The sequence below is a fragment of the Malania oleifera genome, chromosome 4 (assembly GCF_029873635.1).
Source record: "Malania oleifera isolate guangnan ecotype guangnan chromosome 4, ASM2987363v1, whole genome shotgun sequence".
Classification (NCBI taxonomy): Eukaryota; Viridiplantae; Streptophyta; class Magnoliopsida; order Santalales; family Ximeniaceae; genus Malania; species Malania oleifera.
The window spans coordinates 93,061,727-93,080,044 of NC_080420.1; the positions used below are offsets into that span (position 1 = coordinate 93,061,727).

The following is an 18,318-nucleotide window of genomic DNA, read 5'->3' on the forward strand; positions in this document are numbered from 1 at the left end:
ATCTTGTCTTTAATTAGTGTTATGCCTAAACTATTGCATATATGTTCATTTCTTAATTTATTTTTTAATATTATGCCACTCCGCTAGCTTAATGTTCACATTTTAATAACTTTTACTTTTTGTACATATTTTTTAGCCATCCAACATTTTGAACCCTAAATGATAATCGGCATTTTAGCTGTCTTATAAAACTTATCATTAATTTTAAGTCATTATTTAGTATTATTGTAAAAAATTTAAAAATAAAAAATTGAAACAAAAAATTGAAACAAAAAATTGAAAACCAAAACCAACAACGTGTTGAATTAATATTTGTAAAATTGAAACAAATTAAAACTTGAATCAACTAACAATTATAAAAATATGATTAAAATAATAGAAGTATAAAAGAAAAAAATTTAAAAACACTATAATAAAAATAAAAGTATTATAATTATTTACTTAGGTATTATATTTCAAAATAAAAAAAATCTTATTATACATGATAATTAAAAATAGTAAAAAAAAAACTATAAATGGATTTATTATTATTTTTAATTTTTTATAAAAAATTTATGGATATATATTTTTATTTAAATTCTTATGGTCATTATATTTTTATTTTAATTAAAAATTAAGTATAAAATAAATGATTAATTTAAAAACATTAGTTTTGCTTATTAAAATATTTTGACAACAGATTATCAAAATAATTAAAAATTATGAAATCTGATTTTAAAGTTTTTTTTTTTTATAAATAATTAAAAATTGATTTAAAAAACTAATAATGTAAATATATATTTTTATATTTGATTTTTATTATAAGAAAATTACCGAAGGAAAAGATGAGAATAAGACAGACATATTTTTTATTGAAAAAACCAACTGCGGGTGGGGAGGGGAACGACGAGAAATCTGATTAACTCTCACCACATAAAGAATCGAAGGGGAATAGACAATCGAAAGCACTCGCAGCTGCAAACACAGAGCGACCATTAATCCAACTCTCTTCTCCTTTCTTCCTTTTGCTTTGGAAGTTGCAGTAGCTTTGCTTGCGTTTCCTGACAATATGGCTACGAAAGCAGCCATTGCGGGGTTAACCTTTGCTTCGCAGCCATCTGCTTCATTTCAGACCTCTGCCAACAGGCTTGTTGTGGTCAGAGCACCGCCCTTCAAATCATCCTTCTTTGGTCGTGGAGGTTTGTGCCTTTAACTCGTCTATCCTAATTGCTTTCTGGGTCTGGGTCTCCTTCAAAATTTTCGATTCTGCTGTATGCTGAATGAGCTTGCACATCTTTCGCTTCTCCGAAGTTTTATGTTGCCGCTGTTATTTTGTGCTGTTTTCTGCTGTTGCTGCCTTTTTTCTTTTTCTTTTTTTGTTGCGGCATTAGATGTGTTTAGCAGGTAATTTGGGCTTGGTTTTGTATGTTGCTCATAACAATTTGAAAACTCGAGGATTAAAAATTTGGGTCTAGTTGGTTCTGATACATAAAACGTTTAAATACACAAATACCAGGTCGATTTTTAGGCGTATAATTGGTCATTTGGTGTAATATTTTCATGTGCATTTTTATATGAAGGGAATATTTAGAGGCAATGTGGTTCGACATCTTGTCAAGATTTTGGGAGTAAGACTTTATTTAGTTTGTATGTCATTTATTTTTCCATCAATTCATGCGATCGAGGGCATTTTTTTTGCCTAAATTTGGGGCTATTAAATCCTTGCTCATTACCTCATTCCATATTATTTTAGGTCAACCCCTTCCTCTTCTAGGCCAAAGAAATGGCTTTCCCCAACACCTCTCTAAGCCTCCTTGAATAGACCTTAGTGAGGATCTTGTAGATGCTAGTAACTAGACTTATCGGCCTAAAATTCTTCCCCTTTCTAGACTCTCTTTGTTAGGAATGAGAGCAATGAAAATTGAGTTAATGTTGTTACACACTAATCCATTCCTATGGAATTACCCAAAAAATCTTATCGTCTTTTATCACTTCCTAGTTGAAAATATAAAAATCATGGGAAACATGTCAAAACCCTTGTCAGTTTAAGGTAGACATGTGTGTGGCCATAGAGATCATAATCCAAACCCAACTCTTTTTCTCCCTTTATTCTACATGGCAATCCTTCTGAAGCTGCCAAATAGGTAGTCCACTTTGGGAAGGCTGTCCGCCTTTCAGGACCTCCCCTCACAGGTAGCTGCAAATCAAAAGGAGACTGTTCTGGAGCAGGAACCCCTAAATCTCAAACTAATGCCAAAAGACTAGTCCTTGTTCTAGCCTCTAGCACTGGCTTTGACACTTTTTGTGACAATCCCAACTTTGAGGATTTGATTGATAGCCCAATTTTGATACTTTGAATGACTTGGACTCAGATAGCACTTAATTCAAGAATTAGGTACCTGTTTGGGTTCTTCGGAAATTGAAATCAGTCAGCAAAACCATAGGTATGTCCTTCAAAGGGTTTAAGGACAAAGCCTTACAATTGTTTGAGGATGTTGAAAGAAAGAGAAGAGAGGAGATGGGAAGTAATCACAAAAAACCATCAAGCAATATCAGAAAGTTGGAAATGGATAGGGCATTTAAGCACTTGGAATGCATAGTGAACTATGGAAAAATAGGAGGATACTTAGAAATGGCAAAGACATGTAGCAGCCGGAGCCCTTGTGTTAAATCATGCTAAGTAAAATAATTTCCTGGAATGTGAGGGGTCTTAACGACAAATCCAAGAGGAGTGTAATTAAGTCCTTTCTTAAGGATTGGAGGGGCGATGTGGTGTTTTTGCAAGAAACTAAGGTGGAAGTGGTGGAGCAACTCTTGATCAATTACCTTTGGGGCTGAGAAGTTTGTGATTGGATATCCCTTGGCACATTAGGCAGCTCAGTGGGTATTCGTCTTGTAGAATCCTAGTGTTGTGGAATTGTTGGACCACTCCATCAACTCCATATCAGTCTCCTATTGCTTGAATGATAACTTTCAATGGATTTTCATAGGGGTTTATAGCATGGTTCGAAATCGCGGTCGCGGGTATCGCGGGACGCAGGAGACGCGGGTGTTACGTAACGGTTGTGAATTTTTTTCACGCATGCACAACCATGCCAAAATCGAAAAATAAGCATGAAATCCATTAATACATGATTTTTAATGAATTTTAAAGGTCTTCATTCAACCTACAAATGCTTTTTAATAGTCATTATGATTTTTATATTAATTTTAGTGTGCTGTTTACAAAAAAAAAAAACATATTTTTTAATAATTTACATTACTTTAAAATTTACAATTTAAAAAAATAAATATGAAATTGTAAATCTTACAATTTAATTATTTAAATGGTAATAGACTTGAACTTGAGTACTTAAGAGTTGAGACTTGACTAATTGTGTACAAATTAGAATTTATTATAAATTGTAGATCTAATATTAAATTAGTAATTGTCAATGACCTCAAGGTATTTAAAAAAATAAATATGTAGAATATTAGTTAATAATTTTTTACTAAATCTGTACTCTAAGTTTCTAAGTTCTAAGTTCTAGGTTCTAACTCTCTAAGAGTCTAAGTAACTCTATAAATTTTATATTTTAAAAACTTTATACTAATTTTTTTATTTTAATTAATAAATTCTACTTATACAATCATTAATAATTTATAATTGTTAATTTGTATTCTAATTAAATAATAAATAAACTAATTTTATATACTAATTATATTTATAAACTGAAATTATAAAACAAAATTTTCAACTTATATACTAATTAGTAATTAAATAAACTGAAATTTATAATTTATATAAACTATAAATTGAAATTATAAAACTAAATTTAAAACTGAAATTTACAATTTATATACTAACTAAATGAACTGAAATTTACAATTTATATACTAATTATATAAATTGAAATTTAAAACAAACTGAAATTTACAATTTATATAAAGCAATAAAGCATAAATTGAAGTAATAAAACAGAATAAACTATTAAGCAATAAAGCATAAATTGAAATAATAAAACAACATACATATTACATACCCACTGGCCACCACCCACTACCCAGTTACCACTTACCCAATACCCACTCCCGACTCCCACTCCCACGGAAGCTGCAAGCCTGCGACTGCGAGAGAGCTGTTGGCCTACTACAGCTGCAACCTGCAAGCCTCCAAATTTTGGAGGAATCGAAGACTTCGAATGGAGGAATCAAAGGCTTGCTGATTTTTGGGTTCTTGGACGAAGGAGATGAATGACGGACTGAGGGAGACGAAGCTGTACGAAGCAGATTTTGGGGGATTTAGGGATTTCGTATGAAGGAGATGAAGAATCGAAGAGTGATTCAGGTGAAGAGGGAACTGAACTCAGCTTGCAGACGACAGATGTAAGGGTTCGAAGGCTCGAAGCTGCGTAACGGACGTTACGTTCCGTAACGTTAGTGTAACGGCCGTTAAACGTAACGGCCGTTACCCATGTGAATTTTTGGCTCGCTGCTAATGTGGCCTGAAACAGTATCGGCGACTTATTTTTCCGTTATGTAACGACCGTTATTTAATACCATGTTTTATAGCCCAGGGTGAAGGACCTACCAAATCTTTTTTTTTTTTTTGGAATAAGCTCTTCAGATTAGGAGTAGATGGGATGCTCCTTGGATCATTGGAGGTGATTCAATATGATTGTGTATCACTATATCCACATAAAAGGAGCGGGGGCAGCCTTGAGACTAGTAGCATGAGAGAATTCCTTGACTTTTTCAATGTGAATGCCTTTATTGATCTCCCTTTTAGTGGCGGCAACTTCACTTGGTCCAACTCCAAAGAGCTGCCTTTCCTTTTCAAGGATCGATAGGTTTCTAATTTTAGTCAAGGATCAGAGTCTACTTCCTAAGCCCTTCTCAAATCACTTCCCGTCACCCTGACATCATGTGAGTTAAATGGGGGCCAACCCCATTCACTTTGAGAATATGTGGTTAAAGTAAGATGTCTTCAGGGAGTTAATGAAAACCATGTGGTCCTGTATTCCAATCATGAGGAAGGCTAGTTTTGTGCTTGTCTCTAAGTTGAAAGGAACAAAAGAAAAGCTAAAGATATGGATTAAAAACACCTTTGGGAGTGTCTAAGCAAAGAAGACTGTTATCGTTAATGGCATCAAAGAGCTTGGTAAGTAGGAGATAATCCAAAGTCTTGATGATGAACAGAGAGCCAAAAGAGCTATGCTTAAGAAGGAATTGAATGAGGTTATTAATCTTGAAGAAATATCTTGGAGGTAGAAATCCGTAGCTTTATGGCTCAAGGGGGGGGGACCCTAATACAAAGTTCTTTCATCGAACAGAAAATGCTATCTTAGAAGTAACACTTTATTCAACATTGAAATTGGGGAAATCATCCTAACCAGGGAAGAGGATTTTAGGAAAAGTATTTGTGATTTTTGTAAAGACCTTTACATTGAACCCAAAACTTGGAGACCGACAATGTATGGCATCAATTTCAAATCTCTCAGTTCTTTCACTACTGGGTGGGCTTGAGAGACCCTTTGATGAACAATAGTCCTCCAAGCTATTAAGAATTGCAATGGGATAAAGCGCTTGGACTGAATGGTTTCTCCTTGACTTTCTTTCAAGCTAATTGGAGTCTCCTCAAGCACAACATGTTAAACATGTTCGAGGAATTTCATAGATCAAGAAAATTTGTTAGTTGCATCAATATCACCTTTGTCACCCTTGTTTTGAAGAAAGATGGGGCTGTTAACATCTAGGATTTCTGCCCTATTAGCTTGGTGGGAAGCATTTACAAAATCATTGCCGAAGTCCTAGCTGAGAGGTTCAAAAAATGCAATTTCGGAAGTTATAGGTCAGTATCAGCATGCTTTTGTGGCTGGAAGATAGACTATGGTTGCTGCCCTTAATGCTAAGTGAGGTGGTGAATGCCTATTTGAAGAAGGGAAAAAGGGGAATAGTGTGCAAACTGGATATGGAGAAACATTTGATCATGTCAACTGGAATTTCCTTCTTTATCTCCTTTGGAAAATGGGATTTAGGGAGCTCTAGTGTAGTTGGATTGCTCAATGCATCAAAATCTCAAGCTTCTCGATGCTCATAAGTGACTGCCCTTCTAATTTCTTTCACTTCTTGAGAGGCTTAAGACAAGTAGTTCCCTTGTCCCCTTTTCTATTTATTTTGGTTATGGAGGTGCTTAGCCTCATCTTGATGAAAGTTATTAAAAGATGGACCTTTAGAAGTCTCACGGTGGGTAGAAATGGAAGGCTTATAGAAGTTTCTTATCTCCTTTTTGCGGATAATACCATCATATTTTGCGAAGATGACCCCTCCATAACCTCAACCTCTGATGCATTTTGTTAAGATTTGAGATTGTCTCAAGCCTGAAAGTGAACCTTGGTAAAAGTGAGCTCATTACAATTGGAGAGAACACTGAGTTTGGGGGGGGGGGGGAGGGGACTTTCTTGCTGGTCTTTTGGGTTGGAAGATGGTATCCTTTCCCATTAATCACCTCAGTCTCCCCCTTGGAGTCAAATTCAAAGACAAAGGAGTCTAGGACCCTATTATTGAAAATTTTGAAGGGAGATTGGCAAGATGGAAAAGAAATTTCTTATCAAAAGGAGGCTGACGAACTCACCCTCATTAGGAGCACTTTGACGAATCTTCTTGTTTATTTCATGTCAGTCATTCCCTTACTAGCCTTAGTTGCTAAGAGATTGTAGGGAATTTAGAGAAGGTTTCTTTGTGGAAGCTTGGGGGAGGAGTTTAAATATCACTTGGTTAGGTGAGGAGTGGTCAAGAAACCCACTTGTTCAAGAGGTTTGGGGTTGAAATCCCTCTTCACTCTCAATAAAGCCCTCCTAGGGAAGTGGTTATGGAGGTTCATGAAGGAGAAAGACCACTTTTAGTGGGATATTGTTTCTAAATATGGGCTTGAGCATAATGATTGGACAACACACGATGAAAGGGAACCCTATGGAGTGGGAGTTTGAAAATTCATTAGGAAAGGATGGGATGATCTTTTCCAATTTGTGACAATTCAAGTGGGAGATGGGGCAAAGTTTACTTCTGGCATCATATGTGGCATGAGGACAGTAACCTTAGAGCTGTCTTTCTTTCCATCTACAGCTTGGGTCATGACAAAAATGCCCTTATCAGTCATTATCTCGGAATCACTGATTAGGAAAATTCCTTTTACTAGGAGTGCGGTAGATTGGGAACTTCATGCATTCTTTGAGTTTTACAGAATTCTCTATAAATTCCATTACCAATTACCAAAACATATCGTACGAACCAGAATGGGCTTTGGACTAAAATGGTGTTTTCACTATTAAATCTTTCTACAAGAAACTCTCATCAATGGGAACAAATTGCAACAACTCCCTTGGTTTCTCATTTGGAGGACAACAGCCTCTTCAAAGGTAGCCTTTTTTTTGTCTGAGAGTCCGTACATGGAAATATTTTAATCCTTGGAAATCTGCAGAAAAGAGGGCTTACAGTCATAAATTGATGTTTTCTTTGTATGGCTGATGCAGAATCAGTCAATCACATTCTTCTCCACTGCCCCTGGACGAGGAACTTGTGGGATTTGGTTCTATCCTTGACTGGACAGCTGTGGGTTACGGCAAAATCAGTTGGAGGGGAGATTTGGGCTTGGAAAGGCATCAGAGAAACCAAGGAGAAGCGAAAGGCTTTGAACCTCATCCTTCTCGCCATCTTTTTGTGTGCTTGGAAAGAAAGAAATTAGAGAGCCTTCAAAGATACAACTACTCTGATTCAGACTTGCAAAGACCAGTGGATGGCAGCTGTCTCCAGCTGGCTTTGTGGGCAAATTGTTCACGATCATAATGTAATCTTTGATGTTTGCGACACTCTAAAAGAGTGGTTGGCATTTTGTACCACGGGTTGGCATCCCTTTGAAGCCTTGCTTATATACTAATATTGTTAGCTTTGGTGCAACCCCAAAGGGGGGGGGGGTGAATTGAAAATTTAAAAATTATCACTTAGGTCAATCGGTTTAACAACCGTATTACACAACCTAGGGTCAGTCTATGCAATCAACAAATAAACATACACGTGCAATAAAAGTAAAGTGCGGAAAAGTAAGCAATACATGCAATATGTTATCGAGGTTCGGCCAAATTGCCTACGTCCTCGCCTTGGCTAACAACTATAAGGATTACCACTATAAGCTCACTTAACGGGTGGAGCGGCACCTTAACAATCAGGTCAATTAGCACAGGGCTGACATCAACCTTTACAATCAGGTCAATTAACACAGGGCTGACCTCAACCGACACAATCCTTCCCGAGCTGGATTACCGCCCCCTCAGACCATGTCTGGAAATACAACAGTAATTTCTCAATCAAATGGTATATTGATTATGCTTTCATGTAAAGCATATATGTACCCAATACGCACAGTATAATCAATACACTACCAAAAGATAGGATTTGATAAGCTCAGTGTAGTCTAAGTGTTTACTCTCAAATATCTATGCAAATATTGCAATCAGTGCGTGAGAGTGTAAATGATATGATCTTTGTGTCAAATAATGATTTCAATCACAATGCACAAACAAAGATCCTTAGCACACTTTAAATATCTCAACAAATATATTTGTACAAATAAACCACAAGAGATATTCAGATTTAATTTATAAAACAATTTGATCTTTGTGTTCAATAAGATAAAATCAATTAAAGGATGTTTCAACAAAGATCTTTTTGCGTATGTACAAATATCTCAACAAAATATTTCTCAAAGTAAATCACACGAGATATTTGAAATCGGTTTATAAAAATTATTTGATCTTTTGTATTAAAATGATATTATCAATCAAGAGGTACACTAACAAAGATAAGCAAAATATCCCAAAAGTATTTTTCTCAAAAATAGGCACACAAGATATTTGAAAACGGTTCGTAAAAATTTATTTCACAAACAAAAAAAACAATACGAACTCTTGAGTATTGCAATGATGATGCAAAACTCACAAGCTCTGCGAAGTTTTCCTACGGAAGACTTATTAATGAAGTCTCCTAGAAAAACTCAAGCTTACTCTTGAATAAAATATATATCAATTAATTAGAACTAACGAGAGTGTAAGCTTAACTAGATATTCACAATAGTACTCTTACTTAGCAAAGTTTGCAATGAGGATGAGTAAGAATGAAGAAATGGAGCTTGGATGTGAGAAATAGAGCTTTTAAAAATCAGAAAAAATTTGCTAATTATTTTGCTAATCTTAATGCTAATCATTCCAAATGAAGGGGTATATATAGACTTTCCCCTGATTATAACCGTTAAGGATACAAATGGAATTATTAGAAAAGTTTTAATATTATTTAATTAAATTAACCCCATTTAAAAAAGTTAATCGCGGTAAAAAATATGGGGCAACCCGAGAGTACCGATCGACCGAGCCAAGTTCGGTTGACCGGGATTGGAAGTTCAGGGCGATTTTTCTCTTTTAGCGCGGTTTGGTCGACCGAGGACAAAATGAACTGACTCGGTCGGTTAAGCAGACCGTTGAGTTCCCACACGTGGGAACTCGGTCGACCAGGGCGTTGGTGTGTATTTTTTGCACGGTCGACCAGATGGTCAACTATGTTGACTCCAAGGGAGTTCGGTTGACCGGGGTCAAATGACCTAAGTGAGTTTGGTCGACCGGACTATGGTCAAACTGTTGACCTGGTTTGGGTTTGATCGACCGGGAGCATTCTGTGCATGAAAGTACGATTGACCGAATGTGCACATTTTGTGCATTTCGGTCCTTATTAAGCATGCAATCACCCAATTCAAATGATCATTCATATATGTGCATGAGTGAGTGTCCTAGGGTCATTTCTAGGCCTTTTTCGTTTTGAGGACACCTAAAAAATCTGGTGTCAGTCGACCTTTGGTCGACCAAAGGGTGTTCCCTAAGGTACATCTATGGTCTTGAGCTTATACATCCTACCATGTAGCTAAGACATTAATTATTAAAGACCATGTTCCTATCTTACTATTACAGACCCAAATGAATGATTAAATTACAATACAACATGAAATAATATTCAGGGTCTTCGGGTCTTCACATCATGTGCCATGTGTGTATACCATATGATACTTCTGATTGGTTCTGCACACAAACTCATCAACCATTAAATACAACAGGTATTTGTCATTATCAAAATCGGGTGTGACCTATAACATATATATATCATTATGCCAAAATGCTATTATGGTTGACATCTGGTATTTAATCATGAAATCCTCCATCCACCATTTACCTTTACTTGTAATATGCAGCTAAGTTGGCGAGCCAAATTTGTATCTCTAGTTGGATGAAAAGAATAAAGATGGTTCTTGAAATTATTAATTATTGTAGTGTTAATAATAAAAAATGTTTTCAGGATATTGAAGAATTCTTTGTGTAAATCAGTGTCAGGTTCAGAAATACAGAATATTAAAATGTAGAGACGGACATGGAAATTCAAAAATGAGTGACATGAATGACTTTATATTGGAGAAATACTCATGTCATTGAGCTCAACTATTGTTGCCTGTCCCCAATTCATTTCAAATTTCCTAGTCCTTATAATTTTGTTAAATAAACTAGATAGCCATATGCTTTGTTATCTCCTAAGCATTTCCAGAACCCCCCCATATAACTACTGAAAAATGCCCACAATTATGGAGCACACCCATCGCTCATGTTACGACTAGTGTAAATTAAGTAGAGTTAAAAAAAAAACATTAATATTAAGCTTAATAAAATCCAATAATTATTAATTATATTATTATAAGTATATATAATTTAATATTTAATGATATTATTACATGAATACATGTAATAATAAGAATATAAGATTATAATTGATAGAATGTTATTGTATGATAAAATATAATATTGTTGTGAAATTAACATGAAGCTGTTAATATTGCAAACAGAAATAATAGGACAGAAGCCTAGGGCGTTAAGATATTAATGTAGAAGCGATTAATCCTATCCTACTTTTGCTGTAGGGTTTTGCAACAGGCAATAATAGGAACAAATATAGTCTTTTTAATCAAGTGGTGAAAACAATTGGCGGCCTTACCAAACTATTTACAGTCCCAATCCTGAAAAAGATCAATACCCTTCTAGACAACTCATAAAATCCTGTAAAGAATTGAAATTTAGTCTGAAATTGCAAAATTTGATCATCCATAAAATCTCATAACATCATCTCAGTGGGAAATGGAAATGACTCAAAAATGGAGAATTACTAAAAATAACGAAGAACTGCCAGTTAGCTTTCGAAATAGGCCCAAGATAGATCCATCTCATAAATGATACTGTCCATGCTGTAGGAGAGGCTTTCTGTGCATATGCTATTAGGCCATAAGGCCCATAACTCTTTCTGGATCAAAAGTTATGGCTGTTCGAAGTGGGCCTGACATACTACTTCTAACGGGAAGACTTCTTGTGATACTATAACACATCACCATTTTTTTGATAAAAAAGGAAATTGAAAGCAGAAGAAAAAGGTACAAAAGAGGAGAACAAGTGGTCCTCATTAACAAAAGAAAATAGAACTACATCTAATAAAGCACTAGAGTCTCTGACGACATTTGAAACAACGGTGCTTAAAATAGCCTGCTGCATAAACCCAAAGCGAAGCCAAGTATCAAATCCTGTCCCAAATAAATCTGACTGATAATCTCCTCTGTAAAAGTTCTGGCACTTCTTTCGTGCTGAAGTCCCCACAACACAACACAAGAGCACATCTCCACAGCCTTTTAGCATACTTACTTTCCCAGAACCAGAAAAAGAGATGGTCAACACTAATTTCTTAATATTGGTACAACACCAACTGCATCATGTTTAGCCACTACACTAAGCCAGAAGAACTTTTGGTGAAGGAAAGTGCCCCTCATAGTATTTGGAGTCTTAAAATTGATTTATTTTCTTTATCTAGGAGTCAACTGCATTTTAGTAATTTTATATGCTGGAAATGGCTTGTAATTTTTGGTCATGTGGCATGATGCTGGCCTAGTTATCTTTTTGGTTAGATTTATGGGAAAATCCAGAAGAAGGTAAAAGTTTAGTCTAAGCAGTTGGGCACTAGTTGACCACCATGTATACTTGGTCATCAAGTGTGCAACTATTCGAGCTAGTCAAAACTTAGCCATCAAATAGTTTCTCCACTATGTATTCTTGATCACCAAATTTCGTTTCTGTATGAATATCCAATGCCATGATATTATTTGGAGTTGAATTATGAACTGAAATTGTGTGATTTGTGTGTATGCTTGCGCGATTGGTGATATCTTGTAAGGATAGCAATTTATCGTCTCCCTCCCCCCCTCCCCAAATTCCTATTGTCACCCCTCAGTTTGTTGGTTGTTCATGATATAAAGTCAACATTGTTGAGTTCCTGTTTTGTTGATTGTTCGTTGGAGAACTCAATGATTATCCACTACCCGCCATCGTTCCCATCTGTTGGTTGGTCATTCGAGAAAGAAATTGACATTGTTGAGTTCCTGCCTTCATTGATCATGTCCCAGAGAATTTGATGATTGTGCATCACCATGTTGCACAACCTTAAATTCATTCCCTCAAAAATATCTTAAATTTATTCCTTCTGCAGCACATTGATGATGCTGATGGCATTCATGAACCAGCTCCTAATTCAATGGGGTTGAGTTTCTTTGGGTGGGAGAGATATCATATAGCAGACACAACTTAGTTAGAGAGGTTATATCCACTTTGGAGGCCTAAAATGAGACCTTTAGCCATGAGACTATGCAAGAACAACTTTTGGTCTAAAGGATTGTGTCCCTGGTAGTGCGTAGAGTCTTAATTTTGATTTTCATGTTCTCATAGTCAAGGGCATTTTAGTAATTTACAGTTGCTGGATATGGCTTTTAATTTTTGGGTCATAGGTCATAATGCTGATCAAGTTGTCTTTCTGGTTAGATTTGTCGGTAAAATCTTAAAAAAAAACTGAAGTTTAGACAAGGTAATTGGGCACTAAGTTTCCTTGGCCACCAAATATTCTTGGTTGTCAACTGTGGCTATTCTAGCTAGTCAAAATTGGCTACCGAATTGCTTAGCCAATAAGTATTCTTGGTTACCAACCTTATTTTCCCTATGAATACATGATGCAATGATCTTCTTTGATGAAGTTCAATTATGAAAGAAATTGTGTGTTTTTGTGTGTGCGCTTGTGGGTTGGTGACCCTTTGCAAGGGTAGTTTTTTACTTGTTTATCCCTTTCCCTCTCTCTCTCTCTCTCTCTCACACACACACACACACACACATGTTCGTGCGTGCGCTCACTGATGCACATAATCACATGCTGCCCACACAGACACATTTTCTGCATCAGACGATTAGGAAGTTTTCCTGTGGATTTGACGCACAATACTGGTCAGATGTCATCTGTGTAGTGTTTGCAGTAGGTATGCGTCTTGAAACATGGCTTAAAGTTTATATGCATGTGGACGTTGCCAGAGAAATATTACTCTCACTTTGGACCTATTCAAATCTATAGTCCCAAGTGAATTAAATTGAACGGATGCACTGTTTAAAAGAGTTCGCTAATATTATGATAGATTAAGATCAATGTAAGTATCTGCATTTATTAATGCAAATGCATTAGAACCAAATATTTACCAAGTGCAACTGGAGTGATGTACAATGTTATTTGTATCCAACAGCAATATGATTTCATTATAAAAATAAATGGCAAATCGATACAGGTGTCATTGATAAAACTGAAAGAATAGAATTGTGCCCTCTTCTCTTGAAGTATAGTGTTCTTATTAAAAGCAAATCTTGAAGTAATAAATATAAAAAATAAACCGTTGGAGAGGGATTCTTCAAATGGATAGGGGGAAGATCTGTTTCCTCACGAGTCATGGATATTTACACTATAGTAGCAAAACATTGCCGTCTTTGTTTGTGTATCAAACAAAGCATATAGAGTGCGTTTGTTTTGTGGACTATAGCCAGGCTTAGCTAAGCACTATTAGCATGTGCTGGGTGCAACAAAAATAAAGGATGGGACAGTCTAAGGTAGGTCTCCTTAACCCATGCACGTGGGCTTGAGCTGGCAGCTTCCCCCTTACTGGCCAGCTCATGCTAAGGCATCTTGTAGGGATAAAAATAAAAAAATAAAAATAAAATTTTGCTTGTATCCTTATCCTGTCTCTTAGAGATGGCAAACTCAAACATAGGATGGGATAATTATCATAACTAATCAAGTCCAATAATAGTCCTTCAAAACCTCTATATATGTTCGTGCCTGTGTTATCAATGTAATGTGGTGTGTAATGGGTATAAATGGAATCACAAATCAGTTAATGTTTGTTCTTGTGCTGATATATTTAATTATGACATAAGATGCCAATAAAGTGTAGTAGTTAAGATCTAAGTTCAACATTATATAAAATTTCAAGGATTGGGAAGCTATCATTCATATACTTCTTGTAATTGTCTTTATTTTCAACAGAAAAAGGAAGATTTATAAGTTGTCTTGAAGCCATATTTTCAAAAAATTTCCTTTAGATTTTGTGATTTTTGACAAATTTTGGGTGTTTGCAAAATATTTTATGGGAGTATTTTAAAATGGAAGTTGACTGCCATTTTGATTTTGATAGTGGTGGAAAGTGGAAAATTCAATGGAAATTTCGGCAATTTGATGGAAATTTAAGACCATGATTATAGGCAAATGTCGTAGAGCATGTTGCAATCTCTTTTATCATTCCACATGTTGTAAACTGAACATTTTGCTGACCTCATCATCATCATTATTGATACATAATGTAATTCAAATCCTGTCACATTTATTATTTCTTTCTTTCTTTCTTTGCTTATGGCTAAGTATCAAAGGAAGTGCCATGTGTCAAACACTGGTTGACAATTTTCTATGCTTCTTAGCCCACTTAAAACACAATAAATGGAATATTGTAATTTGACTTCCATTATAATTTTTTTATAAGATAATTATAATATTAACTTATTTAAATTTATTATTTTGATTGATAATATTTGAACCCTAGATCTCCCTTAACTCTCCCATACCCTTGAACATCTGATCCAGGCCTCAGGATAGGTTATTTAAAATTATGATGAACTTGGTTACTTTGTTATTGTGTTGTTTTCTACATTTTTTAGCGATGTCCCACTGCTTGTGTCATTTTTTTTTTTTTGCAGAAGATAATTTATTAAAACTGGAAAAAGGAAAGCATAATATGGAGGACAAGGAGTACTCTCCAACCAGCTAGAAAAGCCATAAGAAAACTATAAACAAGGAAAGAATAAAATAAGAACAGAAAAATACAATACAGCACAAAAAACCATTACAAAAGCGCTGCCTTCCAGTCTCTAACGAGGTCAGACCTCAGAAGACCCCTGAAGAAACCCAAAGAGTGCACCCACAAAGAGGCAAGGAAAGTCACTCTATCCAACAAAAGTTGTGAGGTGGTTGATCAAATTTTGAAAATCCTATCGTTTCTTCCTATCCACAAGGTCCAAAGGATAGAAAAAAGGTTGCATGTCGTAGAGTTCTGCCATCATGCTCTTTCCAAAGCCCATGAAGTTGGCCTGAAGCAAGTCTCTCACATTTTGCAGAGCCACCCACTCTTCTGTAACTAGAGAGAAAAGGCCATCCTAAAGTTGTGGTTAGGGCTGTGCACATATCGTTTGAAGCCGATAAAACTGACTGAACTTAACCATTTCGGTCCAAACGGTTCAGTTCGGTTCAAAATGATAAAACTGAAACATTCGGTTCGGAGTCGGTTTTGCAAATCTAAAAACTGATTGAACCAAACACCCAAATACACACTTGAAATAAACATGATGTGGCATTCAGTGGTCAGCAATTCCGTAAGGCTCAAACTCCAGAAATCTATTCTTGCTCATTGCTTCTCTTCTCTAATTCCGCATCCTCCTCGCCTCAAGCCTTCCATGCCTCTTGAGGGTTTACAATCTTTGTCATCGCTTGCTTCATAGAAGCATTTCCAAATCCATATGGCTGATTTTCAAGACTCAAGTCTCAAATCTGGTAAGGATTCTCACCTCTAGGATCATAACTCTTGTCTCTCAAGTTTGATATCTTGTTCTTGGCCCTCAAGCTTCCCAAATCACAGATTTGGTTTGAGAATATTGGACAGAGAAGATGTTCTTTGAGAGTCTCAGACAAGTTTCTGAATTTAGGAAGAAAGCTTTGCAGTGTTGCCATCACGAAGGGTGGTATTGGGAAATCAAGAGGTTTGATTTATGAGTTCATGTTTTCTTTTCTTAATCTCAATCATCGTCAAAGGATCTCAAAATTCTGATTTTTTGTAATTTGATTCATTGGGTCTTTTTTCTAATCCCACCATCTAGACTAAGGATGACTTAAACAGTTGAACTTGGGTTTTGGTGGGTTTTCCTGGAAATCTCTAGCTATGCTCCAAGAATTAAAAGGATGTTTCTTGAGTAATAATTGCTTGTGTCATCTGCAAGAAAAAAATCTTTAGATATGCAGGCAGGGACTAATATTATAATGAAGGAGATTGTGGATGTTCCAGACGAAGGGAATTGGATTGTGATAATTGGTTCAGTTCGGTTTTCATGGAGCTCAACCAAAAAGTTTGCTTCTTCCAGTTCAGTTTAAGGGACAATTTTGGTTCGGTTTGGTTATGTTCTTGGCTGAACTGAAAAGTTCGGTTCCCTTAAATTTTGGTCGAAACCGACCGATTGTAGAGCCCTAGCTGCGGTACTAAGGAAAAGGATTTAGGGGTGTGGGTTTTAAGAAGGTAGGAGAGAAAAGATTTGGATGTAAATATACCTGAAGAATTCCCCTCCTACACCCTCTCATTCTCACTAAAAGAGGGGAATGTGTTGGTCCAGCAAGGAAATAAGGGCAGTGAGCTCTTCAACCTCTCTTTCGTTGAGATTCCTGAAGAAGTGGAAATCCCAAGAAGAATAACCCCCCTCAGAAGAAATAAAGGGACTGATAAGAGCATTATGAAGAGAAGAGAGGTTAAAAGAGGAACCTTCAGTTCTAACAAAATCTTCCCCACCCCACATCTTCCCAGAAGCAGGCTTTATTGCCAATACCCACTTTGAATCGAATGAGAAGAAAGAACTGACTAGCTACCTGAGAGACGAATTTCCAGGGACATGCATGAGATATGATGCCAATGCTCCTCGTCTGCCACCCTTCCCATTGTTTGTATCATGTTGTACTCATGTCCTTGTGTCATGTTAGCAATCATTTATTAAGTTTATCAAGTTTTATCTAGGACTTTGGCCACCTGTTGATGGAAATTTCGCAATGAAGGCCATGTGCTGCATGTTTTCAGAATAATTATATTCTGAAAGGTTTGGTGTATGAAATTGTTCAATGATGTCCCTTTGAATGTTAATAGGGGACATTTCCTGCATTGGGTGCTAATTTATCCGTACTTCACATAAATCATGCTTTCAAGTTAAGGAAGGCAAGTTATGAGGCCAATTGCGCATCCAGGAAAATTGGTTAGGTGGTTAGCCAACTTTAGACCTGGCCTGTTTGCTATTTGGGTGTTTGGCACCACCTATTTGTAACACTTCCCCAGAAAATTAAAAATTTACTTGTATCCTAAAATATCAAACATTTCTGCCACTGCTGATAAAATGGAGGCCAATCCTTCTAGGAGTAATGTTTTTTTCCTTTTTCTGGAACCCAGTAGTTCTTTGATCAATTTTCGTGTACTTCTGAACCATAGATGATCTTGATTCTCAAGAATCTAATAATGAAACCTGTATTTATATTTTACCCCCATTAGGTTTGCGGAATTAGGGCTGGAGTGGAATCAAAATTTTGACACTAATTCCTTTTCCTTTGTTTGGTTTGTCTAAAAATGAGGGTGGAATTGCAGTCCAGCTCAAAATGCTAATTCTCCTGTATCAGGACAAGAAGCAAGACCTTGGGAAGAGCCATGTTGGAGAATAATTAAGAAGAATTGGGCTAGTGGATTGTTGGGATTAATTAGTTGTTTATTATGAATTTAGTATAACTAGTATAGTATTATGTGTATTTTGGTGGCATGTTTGTAGTATTTGTGTATTCTTGGCGCATGTTTGTAATGTAATGTAGTTTTAGGGGGGTTTTTTTATGTAATTTCATGTGAAGAGGATTTCTTATAAATAGTGTGTGAAAGTCATGTTGTAAGCAGTTGTTGATGAATTTGAATTATTGAACGTGAGTTTTCCACCTGGCATCTTCTCTCTCCTCCCTTCCCCTTCCTTTCTCTTCTAATTTCTCCATTGCTGCAGTACCTTGATCTTGCTCCTGCATCATTTGGTGTCTGAGCCCAGTATTGATCTCCGTTCTTCCATTTCAACCCCCCATCTTCCCCATCTC

General features: G+C 36.1%; 1 protein-coding gene across 1 annotated transcript in view; it reads left to right on the forward strand.

The window, feature by feature from the left end:
* The first annotated feature begins 825 nt into the window (after positions 1–825).
* Positions 826–18,318, forward strand: part of LOC131152976 (membrane-associated 30 kDa protein, chloroplastic) — a 35,157-nt gene continuing 17,664 nt past the window's right edge. The window contains exon 1 of the mRNA XM_058104963.1: positions 826–1,178. Coding sequence (XP_057960946.1) covers positions 1,049–1,178 — 130 coding nt within the window. The 5' untranslated portion in view covers positions 826–1,048. The remainder of the gene's footprint in view (positions 1,179–18,318) is intronic.